At 41.9% G+C, this 16,615-nt stretch overlaps 1 protein-coding gene across 2 annotated transcripts in view; it reads left to right on the top strand.

Moving 5' to 3' along the window:
* jarid2b (jumonji, AT rich interactive domain 2b) overlaps positions 1-16,615 on the top strand; it is a 96,923-nt gene that overhangs the window by 50,470 nt on the left and 29,838 nt on the right. For both annotated transcript variants that reach the window (XM_034892993.1, XM_034892994.1), the window contains exon 3: positions 5,761-5,884. In XM_034892993.1, the coding sequence (XP_034748884.1) occupies positions 5,761-5,884 (124 nt within the window). The remainder of the gene's footprint in view (positions 1-5,760; positions 5,885-16,615) is intronic.

Here is a 16,615-nt window from a genome sequence, read left to right as displayed (position 1 = left end):
CCCCCCCCCCCCCATCCCTGTAGCTAGTGTATCTCTCTGTGTCTGTCTGGCATCTCATAGCTGCCACTCCTGAGCTCCTCAGGGCCTTTTAAGCCGCCGCGGGTAGCTGACCTTATCGCCTGAATAAAAATGACTCATTAGAAAGCGTCGGCAGCCCATCGTGCCGGGGGTAACGACAGCAGCCTGCGCCGACACAAAAGGGAGCCCGGCTGAATAGACGAGCCCTGCTGTTTTAGAGCTCCGTGGGTTAGCAATGCTTTGGAGGTTGTGCGAGCGGCACGGTTTCCCGTCTCACATAGATGTTGTGGTGAAACTGTCAGCCATTTTGGAAGATCATACTCAGCGTGCGTTACATCCTGAATGGGCAGCTCCCGCTGTTTTAGAGGACTGTGGGTTAGAGAGTCTGGGCTTATGTTGGGACTAGACATGTGCTACAGTTTACAGTCTCACAGGGGCATTATTATGAAGCTAACAGCCGTTGTGGAGAGCCAGACTGTACATGTACATGAGAGTTGCAGAATATGCTGGATTAGAGGGAACTGTCAAATCTACATGATTAGTCAGTTAATGGATTACTTGATTGCAAGAATAAGCAAAAATGGTTTCAGCTTCTAAAATGTGAATATTTATTGCTTTTCTCTTTTTGATATTGTTATGGATTTTATATATATATATATATATATATATATATATGTATGTGTGTATGTATATATATATATATATATATATATGTGTATATATATATTTTTACTGTTGGTTTGACACAATAAGCTATTTTAAGGCATTGCCTCACACTCTGGGGAATTATGATTGGCATTTTTTTTGACATTAAAAGAAAATAATTAAAAGTAGGGGTGCAACAAACAATTTTTTTCATTGTCAATCATTCTGTAGAGTCATTCTGCTGATAGTTTACTTGATCGGTTAATCGATTTTCTCTGAAAATAGGGAAAATTGGCCATCATAAGATTCCAAGGTGACATCTAGAAACAGCCCAAAACCAAAAGATATCCACCATTTTGGGAAATCTGTATCATCTGGTTGAAGGAGGTTACAGCAATACCTCCCAAAAGCATCTTTGGTCTCCCCCAGACATCCATATATCCATCTTTCTATCCCCACATACATCCGCAACCTCTCCGTCTCTCCTCCTTATCTCTCCGTCACTGTGTAGCAGCCACACAGTCTGTCAGTCAGCTGTGTGTGTGTGTGTGTGTGTGTTGTGTCTTATCTCCTCACCCACCCAGCCTTCTCCCTGCCCATATCCAGCAATTATGCCATCTCCCCAGCCACTTTTCCTCTTGGTGCTGGCACCCGTCCATCTCTGTGTCCATCCCACTTCCTGCTTCTCCCGCTCCCTGCCTGCATTATTTAACAAATGACATTATGCCCTTCTGGGTCCCGGCTTCCGCTTGTTCACCCACTCACCCTTCTCCCGCTCCATCAGGGCCACATTCTTCCCTTTCCTTTCTCATCCGTGTCTTCCTCCATCCACCTGTCCTTCCGGGTGTCTCTCCCCTCGATGCAGGGTTTCATTACACATCAATGAAACAATAGGATTCTGGTTACTGCCTTCTCCGCAAGCTCCTGTCTCTTCTCTCCCTCCTGCTGCTCAATCTCCTTGATTATGTACCTCCACACCCCCGCCCCTCACCATAGCCTCTTTCACCCTCCTGTTCCCTCCATCAGTTTCCGTCTCCCTTTTTCTCATCCTCTCTCTCTTTCCAGCTTTGTCATTCCTGTCCTTTGCCCAGTCTGTCTTAAGTATCTACAGTGCCTGTCACCTAAACCCTCCCTCCCTCTTTTTCCATTCTTCCTCCATCACCACCCTTCCTTCCTTTCTATCTGTCCTGTTTACAACCCTCTGTTCTCCAAATTGTTAAAGCTGCATCTTCTTCCTGTACCTCCTTACCTCACCACATCTGCCCGCTATACTCGTCTATACCTATTTTTTCCCTTGCCATCCTTTTCTGTTTCTCCCTCTCCATTTCCCTGAGTGCTGATGATGGAGGAGCTGGCTGCTGGCCTAAAAAACATAAGGGGCTAAAGAGAGAGGACTCGCTGTTTGCCCTTTTCTCTGACTGTCCCCTCTCTTTCTCTTCCTGACTGCCCGTCTCAGGACCTGCCGGTCCTACCCTTTTTTTATGCTTGTCGTCCTCTTTCCTTCAGCACTCGCTCTGCTGTCACTCTGCTGTCTGGCTGTATTTCCCAAGCCGCCAGCCCCTTGCATGGCTAGAGTGGCGGCTAAAACATGGTGTGGGCCTTCTATTCTCTCTCTGGAATACCGGCAGAGAGAAGGTTTTCCCTTGCATGCCCTTTTTCTACAACAGATCAAGCAATTACAGAACCCCATCTTTTCCTTTTTGATGCTTTAGATTTACAACCTTGAACGGCACAAAGCAGATGCCATGTTTCTGAACTGCTCATTGTTGTATGCGTTTGTTCTGGCTTGTGGTAAATGTCATGCAGTGTTGTTGGGTCCAATTCTGGAGGGAAGAGCAATATATTTTGGAGTTATTTGAAATTCTCTTGCCAGACAGTGAAGTAACTGCATCTACTCTGAAAAGCTTCTGGGAATGGCTACTATGGGGAGTTTCCATAAAATAAAACTACCCATTGTTTCTTTTTATATTATCCGGCTATTACTTAAACAAAGGGCACAAAATAAAATGTAAAGGCTCTTGTTTACAAAAGAGAAATGGAATAAAGTCTGGTAGAACATTAGAAGTCCTACTGCAAATTGTGCAAAATTGTTCATTTATGAAACAGGAGTCAAAAAACAGTTTACTACCATATATCTCCTAACCTAGAAACAAGCAAGCATTTTATCATAGCTATCTACATTAAGGGCTCTTATATAATTCCCCGAACATTGGGTAAGGCATTGCACTCTTTCTCACATTAAGCATGTGTTTGTAAGTGCAAAATAGAACCTTTAAGGGCCCTCTTTGCCCCATCATGATTATCTCTTCTCTGGCATGACTGCTCTGCTATAGTTCCACTTATTAATGCAGCTCACGTTATTAGGCTCCTGCCAGCCCTGTGATATGGTATGTTATAAACCTCTGCTCACTCCCTCCTGCTCTCTTACTCTCCATGTTCACTTTGAGGTGAACATAGTGAGGAGATGGGCTTAATTAAGCACACATGCATCTGATTAGAAGCAGCTTTTGGGATAGTATATCCCTCGGCTGCCACATCCCATCACAGCCTTTACCTTTCACACCCGCCTTTTTTTAGGCCTCCACCAGCACCAGGAGCTTGAGTCTAAGCACCAGCTTTGGCTTCCTGCCTGTTTGCCACACTCATCCATCCTATCCCTCTGTCTTCCCAAGATCCCTAGCTCTGGCCCTCAGATGGGCATTCATGTGCAACCGGCATATGTCGAGCAATTCTTTGGAGGAATAGGGGAGATAGATTGAGGGAGGGAATGGAGAAGAGAAGAAGAGTGGGTTGTGAAATGGGCCTCTGTTTGTTTGCGTTCTGTTGGGACATCACGCGTCAGTCACTTTCTGAGCACAATTAAAGTTAATGAGCTATTCCATTTAATTTTTTTGCTCTGGTGTTTCACTGCCAAAACATACTGTCCATAAGTCAAGATAAGACTCTTTGTACCACGTCTCTCTTTAGTGCCTCAACTAATTCCCTCAAAATTTTTCTAAACTTTTTTTCCCCATAGGGAACATTTTCTTAATCTGTCATCTGGAATTCTTTTCCAAATGCAGAATAATTAAATTCTCGGTTGCCATAGAAAGTCTATTCATTTAGCTGCTTTTGCTCTTAAAGGGAAACTCTTGATTGGTTAAATGCAAAAGGATGTGCACATTTCATGCAAATCATGACATTGTAAGGCAGTGATTCACCCTCGGCCTATAGACTTAGAGGCTCTGCAACACCAACATAAAGCATTGCCAGCAGCGCAATGGCCTTACTCATCATGCCGGCGCCTGATCACTCTCTGACTGCAAAGCTGCGTGTCTGATGACTGTACCTCCTGCTTTCAGGTACTGACCTGCCCTGCGTGTGTGAGATAAACCAACCGCCAGTGTGTCTGTGCAATAATAAAAAAGTGTGGATGTGTGTATGCTCATTCAGCCCAAAGCACATTTATAAATCTCAGTGAAATCAAATGTTTGAAAACTACTTTTACCTGCACCACAATTGCTTCTCTTCATCCTGTCTCCGCCACTGTCATTTGATCTTACTACTGCCTTCCCGGTCCCATCTTTCTCACAGGAGCCTGGGCTTGTTCGACAGTAGCCTCCTCGCTAAGAGGATATCATTCAAGTTGCCACTTATCCTAACCCATGCTCCACTCACTGTCGTTATCTTAATTTATTTTCTTTTGACACCCACCATTAGGAGTTATTCAATGGTGATTGACACATCCCTCCAGAGCATTCGTCCAGTGGAATTTCACTGGGTGCAGGAAAGGCACTGAATTAAGACTCAGCCAATGGGAACGGGACATACCAGTAGAAAGGTGAAAAGCTTTTTGACAGCAGCGTTCTTGGTTAAACAAAACGCTGGGAGATTGAATGCCGTGAGTAATCATTTGGTTTTTGCAACAATGTGAATAATTGAACAACCTGCCATACACAGGTCCTCAGTCATGAAGCTTGTCAAAACCGGTCAAATGGGATGAATTACTATCGGTGTTAAATATTAGATTGTTGCGTTGCTCACTTGCTAAAATAATGTACATCTTCAGTAAAAATTGACACTGCATCTGCACTTTAAAACATGTCTGCAGTCTCCTTGGCAGCTCCTGTGTTCTTTTTTTAGAAACTGGAAATCTTTAAACTTCCCAGAGTTGTTTCCCCGATAACTTTGCTTGTTCACGTGCCATTGTTCAATCAGACAGGCCTGTATGGCACGTTTTTAAGAATTGCAAGAACTGCCCTTGAGGAAATCAAGCCTTGTGATATCTATTTAATTTGGTTGTCTGCCTTAATTACCATTGACTTCCACTCCTCTGTTTGACCTAATTTGAATTCTCTGTGCCTGTTGTTGTTGCTTTTGAGTTTAGAATCTGTCTGGGGGCTTATTTTGTTTTTCTGAGTTGTTTGCTAAATATTTAATTAGGGCTCTGTCAATTGGTGTCACTAAGAACGTCAAGTCCAGCGATATCTGTTTACTTCTCTCACTGCCTCAGGGTTGTTATTTATATTTCCAAATTCTTTGTCAAAGGGCAGAAGTCACGTACGTCGGCAGAGAAAAGCAATTGCACTTGACAAGGGGAATTGTGGAGAGGAAAATGAATACATTACTTTCTCCTTACTCCAAATCTAGCCCCCATGACGCTGCAAGAGTCGGCAGTACGTGATGCAAAGGACTGTATGTAGTTTGTCATTTAGTCACAATCACTGGATGGACAACGTGTCCGTGCTGTGTCCATGTCTGCCGTGCACAGGAGCTCAGTGTTTTTGTACATTCCGGATCCCTCTGTATTTTTCCCGTTCTCTCTTTCAGTCTTTCTTCTGTTTTTCACGTTCTGTACAATATCAGATAAAGCAGAGCTACCCTAATCCTATCAAAATAATTGTATCTATTCTTCTCTTGGCACTTCCTACTGCATCAAACCAAGGACAAAAACGTAACGCTTTATTTACACTATCGGATAAAAACGGTGTTTGTTCCCCAGAGACTCGAGCTATATTTTATTTATGCAATATATGAAACCCCCTGAATCATAACATTTCCACAAAGGCCCATGCTGGGACAGAAAATAATATTCGCTTTCCGTGCTTTTCTCCTCAGGTTCCCTAGCCAATGGGCAGTTGAACGGCTCCGGGTCAAAGGGCGGCCACAAGGAAGATGGGTCCTTGCGCTCCCAGGGCCATGGCAGTCATGAGTACTGTGAGGACGGTCCTGCAAAGAAGAGGTGAGACTGATGCGTGTGCGTTTGTGTGTGTGTTCCCTGACTTTTGTGTCTGTTCGGAATAGTGAGCCCATCTTCAGTTCATACCAAAGGCTGCTGATAACTGCAATTGTGATGAGGAACTTAGCACACATGGTACAGACTGTAAGTGCAGCTGAGTTGTGATGAATTTCCTGAGTTCTGAGGCTTAAGAAGTCGCCACATAATACAAGATGCTTTCAACTTCTCCACTGTTTTACACACACACGCTTTAATTTCCTCCTTATTTTGTTAAACTACAAAACGTTTAACTACTTATACTATTTACTTATTATACTTACTTAAATTGTTCATTTGTCTCTGTGTAGTTCATTCTTTCTGTCTCCCCATGCATCCCATGTATTGTCTCTAACAACATCCCCTGCAAAGTGAACTCAAAAAAAAGTTTCAGTTCTATTTTTTTCATTGAATTGATTTACATACTTAAGTGTATACACACTCTTTTATCCTCTTCTGACTTTTCTCTCCCCTCCTCTCTCACTCATACTGGTGTGCAGTAAATGTTTTGGAGAAGAGCAAGTTGTCCATTAGTTCTGTAACAGAAGATGATAGTCAACAGTGAAGTGTAATTGCTACCACCCTTTTTAAAAGAGAGCAAGGTCTTTTAATGAGCACACCCCCTCATTTTTGAATGTAAATGCCATTGCAGTCATTTATAATTAGCCACTTCAAGGAATTTTACCATGCTTCTTCCAAGTGAATCATTTAAAAATTGAACTCGTTGCAGAGTATAATTTAAATGGATTTTGCTGGTAAGATAAATAGTAATTTTCAGAAATAAATGTTTCAAAATCAGAGATTTATTTTAGGTTTATTATATATATTATATTATATAAGTAATTTGTTTTGGTTGACTGTGCATACAAAAAAACAATAATATAAAATAAAAAAACTATAAATACAAAAACATATAATATAGTACATATATACATACATACACTTATGATTGCGTTGGTGTTATAATTTTAAGAGACATTGGTAGAAAACACTGCTCTCTTTTTAAAAATCTTCTTGGCAAATGGAATAATGGGTGTTTGGCAAATATGATGCGTCTAATGCATTACCCATGAAACAGGTTTTGAAATCACAAGCTGGAAAATATGATTTACGAATGATCATTCCCCATAGAGTGTACAGCAGATTAAAATGGCTGGTGTGTGTCACAAAGATGATGTTTTCCCTCTGCCTTAACACTACATGCTCTCACACATCACACAATTACATTCACGCTTATATTTCCAGCAGCAATACACCTTTTGTGTTATATTTTTATTCTCAAGCAGCCGGCTACTGTAGGTGGCAGGTGTGTGTAAGCGTGGGTGCATGCACGTGTGCTTGTGTGTGCTGTTTTGTTCTACCGCACACACTGACAGGGCATCAAAGCATCAGTGTAAAGCAAGGGGTGGAGTCTGGGGGCCGGACAGCAGCAGATGTCCCTCTGTAATGAGCAGCCCATACAGGCTCCATTCACTGCGTGTCACGCACCTGCCTACGTCTTGCTAGCTGTCATTCGATACTGTAACCTCCAAATCTGAGCTTGGTCATTACAAGCTTTCATCTACCTGGCATTGAAACAGAAGAGCTTGCCTCTGAAGCAGCCAAAAGAAATTAAAGCATTTCAGCAGACCGTCCCATAGACGTAAAAAAGTTAGAGACCTTGTAGATTTTGGAATTTATGGAAGTCATATAGCCTCGTCTATGAATCAAAGGGAAACGTGTGAAAGAAAAACAAAGTCTCCACGTAGTAGAAAACATGGTTTTGAAGTCAGACAGGACAAATGAGGTTTGATGGTACACGTACAGAATAATTGTAGTGGAGATGGCTGACTGACAACAGAAAGTATTGAATTGAAACCAAGTGACCCTTTGGCCAATGTTATAGTGAGCATAAACACTTTACTCTCTACCAACTGAGGGGAAAAAAACAAGAAGAAATAACATATAATGACACTTCATACTTGTATTCTCTCTTGCTCTAATGGCCTGTAGTTCTCTGTGTTGAGTAGAGTTCAGTAAGAGGTCAGCTTTCTCTGAGGCTTTCATTAGTTCACTCCATGCACACACACAGGCATGCATACACACAGCAGGACTGAATGAAGAAAGGCTTGCTATCTGATGCTAATGAAACAAGCCTAGCCAGTACTTGGTAATGCCTCATGCCCTCTTAAAAAGCGTATTTTTATGTGGGAAGGATGACTCCAGTGCCCTGGCATGGCTGGCTCACACTGTTCCTGAACAGGACTAAGTGAAATGATGCCAGGAGCTTTTACACCTGGCACTGGCCAAAACAGAAGGGAGGAGCGATGGCCATGGCTGGTTCCAAAAGTTTCACACTGTGGAAAGAGGATGAAGGGATAGACCGAAAAGGAAAGACTGGGGAGGAGCAGCAGAGAGAGAGAGAGAGAGAGAGAGAGAGAGAAAGGGAGGCAGAGACAGAAGGACAGGTGCTAGTGATTTTTGGCAGGAAGCGGCTGCTTTAGAAGTCTTTGAGATCAACTCTGTGTTTGCCTTCCCATGCTCCTGAGATTGGTGGAGAGACTGGCAGCACAGCCCCCTCAAACCTGCCAGCTCATTGTAGCCCTCTGCTACCAGCATGTCCATTTTCTCCAAATGGGGTTTCCCCTGCCAAGAGTGGGCCCTGCACACATATGCAAACTTAAAGTCCCAACCCCACACAGTCTCATCTTCACTGCCATGGTTTACTGACCTACTTATTATAATATTCCTGCACCTCTGTTGCTCTCCCACATCTGATTTACATTAACAAAGTGTGTGTTTACCAGCCACTGAGGTGTCAAGACAAGTCCCAGAACAGGCTTTTAAATAGTCTTTACCATGAAGTTGTTGTCCAGGCTAGGAGGGTACAGCAGGTAGCCTCATCTATTGAATTTGTGATTAATTTGGTGTTACCCACGAAGGAAGTCAGTTCAGTCATATAACATTCTCCTGCCACAGATGCGTCTTCTCCAATAAATTGTCAATTTATTGCCATTTTGCTAGCATCTTTTTTTAGGAAATGAGTAAATCATTCATTGGAATTCAGTATTGCTGCTCTGTGTGAAACATAGCTAAGCTGGTAGTCATTGTGTTGCTTCTAAATGTCAAGCAGATCTTGGGCACTTAATGTGATTTTTAGAATGTCTTATTACATCATCATGCATCTCATTTCAGCTCATCTGATTAAAGCGGAGTTTATTTAAATGGCGTTGCTCCCGACGACTTAGCGACTGTTGGTTCAACTGTGTGGGAGTTTGAAAAAAACAAAAGACAAACTTTTAGTTTTTAGTTTTTAAAGATTATTTTTGGGGCATTTGGCCGCAGGTCGGAGTCAAACCCGGGGTGGGTGGGTGGGTGGCCGGCGTGTGTGTGTGTGTGTGTGTGTGTGTGTGGGGTAACCCTCTTAAAAAAGGCTTTTAAACTTAATTTCTGCGTTCTCTCTCTCTCTTTTTTTGTCTCATTTTTTCTCTTTCACTCAACTGAACCCCACTTTTGGCTCTCTTTGAATCTGCTCTCTCTGTTGTCTCAGCCAAGACACACACTTCCACACTCAGCTGCTGCCGCTTGTTTTGTTTCGACTTAATGAATGCCAAGTGTGTACACACAGATTCGCACGCACGCATGCACGCACACACACATCTTGTCGAGCGTAACCAATGACTCCTGTCAGTAATGCATAATGACCATTTCCATGCATTACACACTGCAAATGCGTGTTAATAGAAAGCCATAATGTGCCTATTGATTTACTTTAGATGTGAGGGAACCTATATGCAGTGCAACACCTAGTTGTACTACAACCACCTAATGTATTCATACATAGTGTTAGTGGAGTACTTGCATGCACAAACAAACAGGCATTCATTGATCTTATTAGCTGGTGCGATAGTTCTCGAAGCATTTAGCCAGTCGCTTAGAAAGGCATCTTTGGTTTTGCAGTCAACTGGTGGCGTTGTGTGCCTTTTTATTATGACAGAACAAAACAAAAAATTGAAATCTTGGACACCAGTAAATACTGTGTCTGTGCTAATCCAGTACAGTTTACACTGTGGGTCTCTTTGTTTCTTCTGTCTCCCCCATTCTCTGTCAGTCCGTCAGTGACTCACCACTGCGTGTCGGCATGTCATTCTCCCAAATCGCCTCTAAACTCCTGTCTCATTGTCGCGGGCTTGCTGCAGCTTTATGAAAGCCTTCAGCGCCACTGAATTGGCAGGGGTGAAGGAGTATTAACCATCCACCACAGTGCATAATGTCACTCAGCGCACAGAGTTGCTCCCATGATCAATGTCAAATACAAGTGCTAGCGCTGTGATTTTAGCACAGATTAACCATGTTACAACTGGTTTGCGGGCTGCTTCTTTACTGTACACTGTTATTTTTGTATCTGGAGCAATTTGTTCGGCCATCTTAAAGTTAGGAAAGTCTTCTTAATAGTGTGTAGCACTTTTAAAAAGATGACTCAGAATACAGAATCTGGATATAGAATACGTATAGGATTTTGCAAGACTAGAGAGAAAAGAGAGAAACCTCTCAGTAAGAAGCGTTACCTTGTATGTCAAACTGTGTTCAAGTAAAAGCCAGAAAGTATTCATTTTTTGAGATAGCTGGATAAAGCCAAAGGCAAGCAACACTACACCTTGCTGTGTTATTATAGCCAGAGCTCACTTGGAAGTTGTGTTTGAAAAGAAAATTGTTTCAACAGTGAAGCTCCACTGCAGAGTGCACTGATCCATTGGAAGGGTGTGTTTGTGGCTCAGATCCCCATGCTTGTGTGTACAGATGTACTTCATTTTCTTTCCAACCTGTCCGCTTACTAACAGCAGCACAACAGGATAGCAAGATACTTTCCATTAGAAATCATGACAATAACAGAAATACCTGCATTCCAAATAGTAAACATAATATATTGTATACATAATAATGTTTACTTTTCAGTTTATGAACCTGTTTGTATTTTATTTAAGCCCACTGTAGCTCAATTATCCTAGATCTTTTGTTTGAGCCAACGTCTCCAGTCTTTCTAGCCCAAGGCTTGAAGTTAATTCAAGGTCTCTGAAGGTCTACATATGGGACTCTGGCTTAATTAGCCTGATTGCTGAACACAAACAGAACCATCTCTGATGTTTATTGACCTAATCTGGCTGTGGTCAGCCACTCCCAGGAGTGATTTAAGGAGGACTGCAAGGTCAGAGGTCATAGGGTTTGAGTTCAGCATGTTGTGAATTGGGTGAAGCATGCGAGTGCAGTGTTTTATCTTTTCTTTGTTGCCATGATGTGAAAGGAAGCAGTGCAGTAATTACTGTATCATTCTTTTTTTTCTGACATTTAATTAAACACAAATACAAAACATCTGGCTGTGGAAGCTCTATTGGTCTTTTAAAGTTATTTTAGTGGCGTTTAGCGTAAGCACAGCGCCACTTTTGTACATTAGTATTCTTTTTAAAGTGACAAAGGGGACAGTGGTTAACTTCCACCTGACCTAATATAGCATTTATATATTCACAGAGATACAGCTAAGCGTGATCTATTGTGAAGATGTCTTTTCTCTCCACATCTGCCTATCAGGCCATCTCCCCTCTCATTGTATACAAAAAAGGGGTGGTGAGTGAAAATCCAAGGTTATATTTAAATTTGCACACAGGCCCTGCTATATCTTTTATCTCAAATGCATATTAAACTTAGTGTAACTGCGTGAAGCATATAGCTGTCATGGCTGATCTGGGGCACACTTTCACACCTCTGAATAACACCATCACAGTTATCGTGATGTCAACACAAAGCTGTTGAGCGTTAAAACCATATGCCGTAGTATATAAACATTACTATTATAGTTATTCAAGCCTGCTCCAGTGGACTTCCGTGTGTACTTTTTTAGTCTAATATAGTGAGCAATAAGTGGATTTGTGTCCACAGTTGTCCTCTCAGTGGCCTTGGCTCATTGTCTAATGATGGTGTTTATTTGCGCCTGGTGTGCACATGCTCACTGTATATGAGAATGGGGTCTATACAGGGTCTGCTTGCATATGTGTAGGTTATGAGGTCAGTGGGTCAATTCACTGCAGAGCCTCTCCTCCTCAATACATGGAGACAGAAAAGCAATAAACACATTGGCATGAATGATGTGTGGGCTTTTACAAAAAAGGTTTGTAGCAAGCTAAAGTTGAACAATCAGTATGCACTTTTAACCCTGGTAGTTGCTCCCTACAAGCTAAGGAGTAACAACTGTAAAGGCCAGCGGATTAATTTTCTTTATTAAAAGGTATACAGTGAAGTAACAGTTCTATGCAATACAGAACAGTTTGCTAAAACATAGTAGCCTTGGAGCTTTCTCTCTTCAATACACACGCTTTAATGCTTAAATTCACACATACGCATGGTGTCAATTACAGTGTGATTATTGTGCATATACACAACTTCTTTTCACTGTTTTATTTGCTGATGAATTAGATCAGAAAAGACTGCCAGACAACACACAGAGAATTATACATAGAAACATTGATTAAACGTTTACACATTTTGTGAAGCTTTATCCCAGCACGTAAACATTAATACACATTTCACTCTAATGTACATAAACATGTACATTCATGTTGCTCTGATTTGGACAAGATGGACACACACACACACACACACACACACACACACACACACACACACACACACACACACACACACACACACACTCCCTCACTGACAGAGCCAGCTGCAGCGAGGTAGTCTTTTATCAGGACCATGTGGGCCATCTGGAGCCAATTGTTAGAGCCCCAAAGGTACAGACTCTGGATCAGTGCTCTTCTCCTCAAACAATAACCTTTACCATGGGAAGGAACATAAGGTCTGACTCGAGCCCAGCCTCATGCCAACATCTATCAAACCTTGGGACGCGCTGTGGACAAGCTCAAGAAATGTGTTATTTTTCTACAAAACAATGAGAAAGCCAGATTTTGACTCTATACTGGTATTTACTGAAACGGTTCTGATTACTGAAACACATAAATATACAACATTCAAATGTCTATACTTTGTTTTTGTGAGTCTCTCTTGACAGTCTAGTTATTGCAAAGGATAATTTAAATTTGTTGTTCTTACCCTTTTCTTTCAGTAGTGTGTGTAGAGTATTGGAAAACTATTTTTCAATTAATTCTGAATTTTTGGCATTCCTGGCTACAGCTTGTATCCAAAGAACTTCAAAGCATTAAGAGTGCATAGTTGTTTAAAAGTCAGAGGCTGCGGTTGAATAGTCAGTTTTGCTTAGGAAGGTTCCTATTGGAGTGAAATGACCCAGAAGTAGTTAAGTAGCTGCATGATAAGAGCTGTTCGAATTGTCTAAGTGATAAGGAAAGGTGCTTCCAAGCTTCCTTTATTATCTCCTTTCGTATAAGATACACCGGACCATCCTTTACGAAAGGAAAAGAGATAATGCCGTCCCAATGTCCTTGTGGCAGCAACATTTAAAGCATCTCCATTTGACCGTTCACATTCAGAATATCAAGGTGTGCATTATATATGAAAATGTACAGTCTGGCGAGGTCGGTGACCCGTGTCAGTTCGGTGCGTTCCATGCCACCGGAGAAGCCGTCATCCTTTTTTTGGCCGACCTGACATGCTCGGTTGGAAGGCGGTTACTGCCGCCAGTCGGACTCAAATGACCAATCTGATTGGTGGAGTGGTAACCTGGAAATAACGAGCAAGATGACTAGTCTCTCAAAATCTGACAAAAATCTTTTAAACTGACCTTTGACGATCTGAAATGAAGACAGATTCAGCAACTTCTTGGCCTATTTCTTGCTTAAAATGTTTTCAGAAACACGTTTAGGTAAACTATTTTAGTAAAATATGAGATCTTATTCTGAACAAGCTGCCAGGACAGTCTGGCTTTTACAGGATTTTAACCATGTGTGAAAGTAGGAATATTATGTAAGAATGTGTGGATTGGCTCTGGCGACAGCCGCATCAATTACCATAATTTAAATCCTCCTCCATTCAGCAATATTTTATATACGTAAAGAATTGAAAGGTGCCAAGCCAATAGCTTATTTAATAAATCAAACGTGCATGGGAGAGTTCTTTTTCAGCTATCAGTCCTGCCTAATGGCATTTAAGTATTTTTCCTTTGCATCTATTTTTAAGTGTGTTTTATTCACAAATTAGTTAAAATGTGGTTTAATAAATCAGCTGTTGTCAGCTTTATACACACACACAAGCACAAATCTGCTTAGTCGTGTAGTTTTTTTGCACTCTGCACCCTGCTGATGTGCTTTGGCTGACGGTAAACTGGTTTAAGGAGCCAGTTTTGGTTGGCCGTTTCTACTCGTGATACACTTCTCCTAACGCTTTTTGAGTTATTGAGTTTCTGAAGACTACTCAAATCTGCATCCACTGACTCGTTGGTGTGGCTGTGTGTGTGTATGGGAAGGGGGTGTGTGTGAGATTTAAATTAGCCTGTGGCTAACTATGGTACAATGCATCAAATATTATTGAAAAATTGTACTTGGTCCCTTTTTAAATAAAATTTAAAAGAAAATAATTAACTGAGTTTGAAGAATTAATTCTGTTTTTTGCTGACTTTCCTGCACTGGTAGAGGCCAGAGATGAGGGTCAGTTACTGATTAGCAGACCTGGGGTAGGGATCGTATTGACGGCGTCTTGCTCAGTGACACTTCAGCAGGGTGGATGCTTTCCAGGGCCCTTGTAGCATAACTCGAGATGACCACATCATTTTAAAAGTATTGCTGTCATAGCAGTTCCCATGGAAACGGCCATCACTGGAAAGGTGTTGATAAGATGGGGACTGAAGAAGAGTCTTTTATTGACAGCTTCCATGTGTGTGATCTACTGTATGTCACTGGGCTGCCTGAGCACAGGGTGGCCTAGCTTTGGCCAAACAAAACCCAGTAAGGTAACTGTAGCTCATCTTTCTGTCTGTCCCTGTGTCCCTTAATCACATCATTTTCATCTTACTTCATTTTATGTGTTAACGGGAAGTCAAACATGGCCCTTTATCCTCTCTTTTTCTTCTTCCTCCTTTACCCGGATTGCTGGCTGACAGGATCATCAAATTTTCTCACGTTGTTTCTACCAGAGATAATCAATGCTCTAACAGCTACGGTGGCATGTGTAATTTTAGACATTAGAGCAGCCCTTTGAAGGGTAGATGGCTGTGGGGGTGGGGTAGCAGGAAGGATGGATGAAAGGTGGATTAGAAAGGGATGAATGGGGACATCCTGCTGTACTCTCTTTACCTTTTCCCCGGCTATGGGATCGGTTTCCTCTCTTCCCTCCCTGCACCTCTCCAGCCCTCCTCTCATTCTCCTTCAGTAAGGCCAATCAGTCTAATTCTTCTTACGTAAGCCTCATTTACCTACCATGGCACCGTAATAATTAGTATTGTATAGCTTAACACTCGTGGACATAGTATATCCTGAGACACACACACACACACACACACACACACACACACACACACACACACACACACACAGAGCCCTCTTCTGGCCAGACAGAGGGCTAAATCCCAGGCTTGTGTTACCACTGAGCACAAAGACAGCACTTAAAATATGTCATGTCATTGCAAACCGTTTCAGGGCTGATTTCTCCATATTTACCTGATTCTTGGGTCTCTAAAGTTTTTGTGTGTGTGTGTGTGTGTGTGTGTGTGTGTAGAGCCTTTCTCATACATGCTTGAGCACTATTTCCCAAAAGAAGAGAGCTTTAAGGTTATTGCTTGCTACTAAAGTTGTCATTTCTTTGCAATGTAAGAGGATAGTGTTTTATTGATCCACTCTCCTACCTTCATTCACTGCCAGACCCTTTGTCATTACACTATCAGTGATGCAGATCTGTTAGATCTGTTAGATCTGTTATTAGCCTCATCTTTGCTGTCACCATACCAAAAGAAAGATGACAACTGACAATGCCTAGAGAAATGTACATAAACCAAATTTTGACAAATTATTAGAGATTACCTGTAACCAGAAATGTATTTTCAGAGATTGTTAGGACCCCCCCAGCAAATTTACCATGTTAGTTAATAATGGGTAACACAATCATCCCAAGAAAACCTGAAGCCCGTCTAAAGAGGCTCTGGTTGACTGTCTAGACAGGATGTGGTAAGCACCAAGCTTTATTAGCTCATCTGTCTCCGTCCCTATTCTTTTGCATAGTTGCATGTGTTTTATTTCTGTTGTCATGCTGTCTGTTATTCTTTGTTTCTGCGTTATTCCCTCTTACTCTCTTTTTAAGCAGTCAATATGATCCTTTTCCTCTAAGGCCGGAGCAATACAGCTATCCAAGGCGTAGCTTACCAAAGAGGCTTTTATGGAGAGCTCCGTCCTACCTGCACTTACTTATTTAGAAAGTGTTCATAGCATTGCCCCCCTCCTATCGCCCATTTTGAATAGAAAAATGGTTGAAAAAAAAGAGAAGGATATTAAAATGAAAAGCCATGAACATGGAACTACAGTATAAATGCCAATCACTTGACTTAGTTCTATTTTAATTTTTGGATATTTAGGCTATAGAACAAATTGCACTGGCATTTTGATTTTCTCTATTTATTTGACAATGTGTGTCAGTGGCAGTGAGGGAAGGAGGAGAGTGTTTAAGAAGTGGGTGTCTGAGAGAAAGCGATGGACTTACACGTCACATCACCTGCCTCGCAAACCACACACCTGGGTGTGCCCTCTGTCTGGCCAGAAG

The sequence above is a fragment of the Etheostoma cragini genome, chromosome 14, assembly GCF_013103735.1.
Source record: "Etheostoma cragini isolate CJK2018 chromosome 14, CSU_Ecrag_1.0, whole genome shotgun sequence".
Lineage (NCBI taxonomy): Eukaryota > Metazoa > Chordata > Actinopteri > Perciformes > Percidae > Etheostoma > Etheostoma cragini.
Note: the sequence above shows the minus strand (reverse complement) of the source record. Positions and strands in the feature narration are given on the sequence as shown.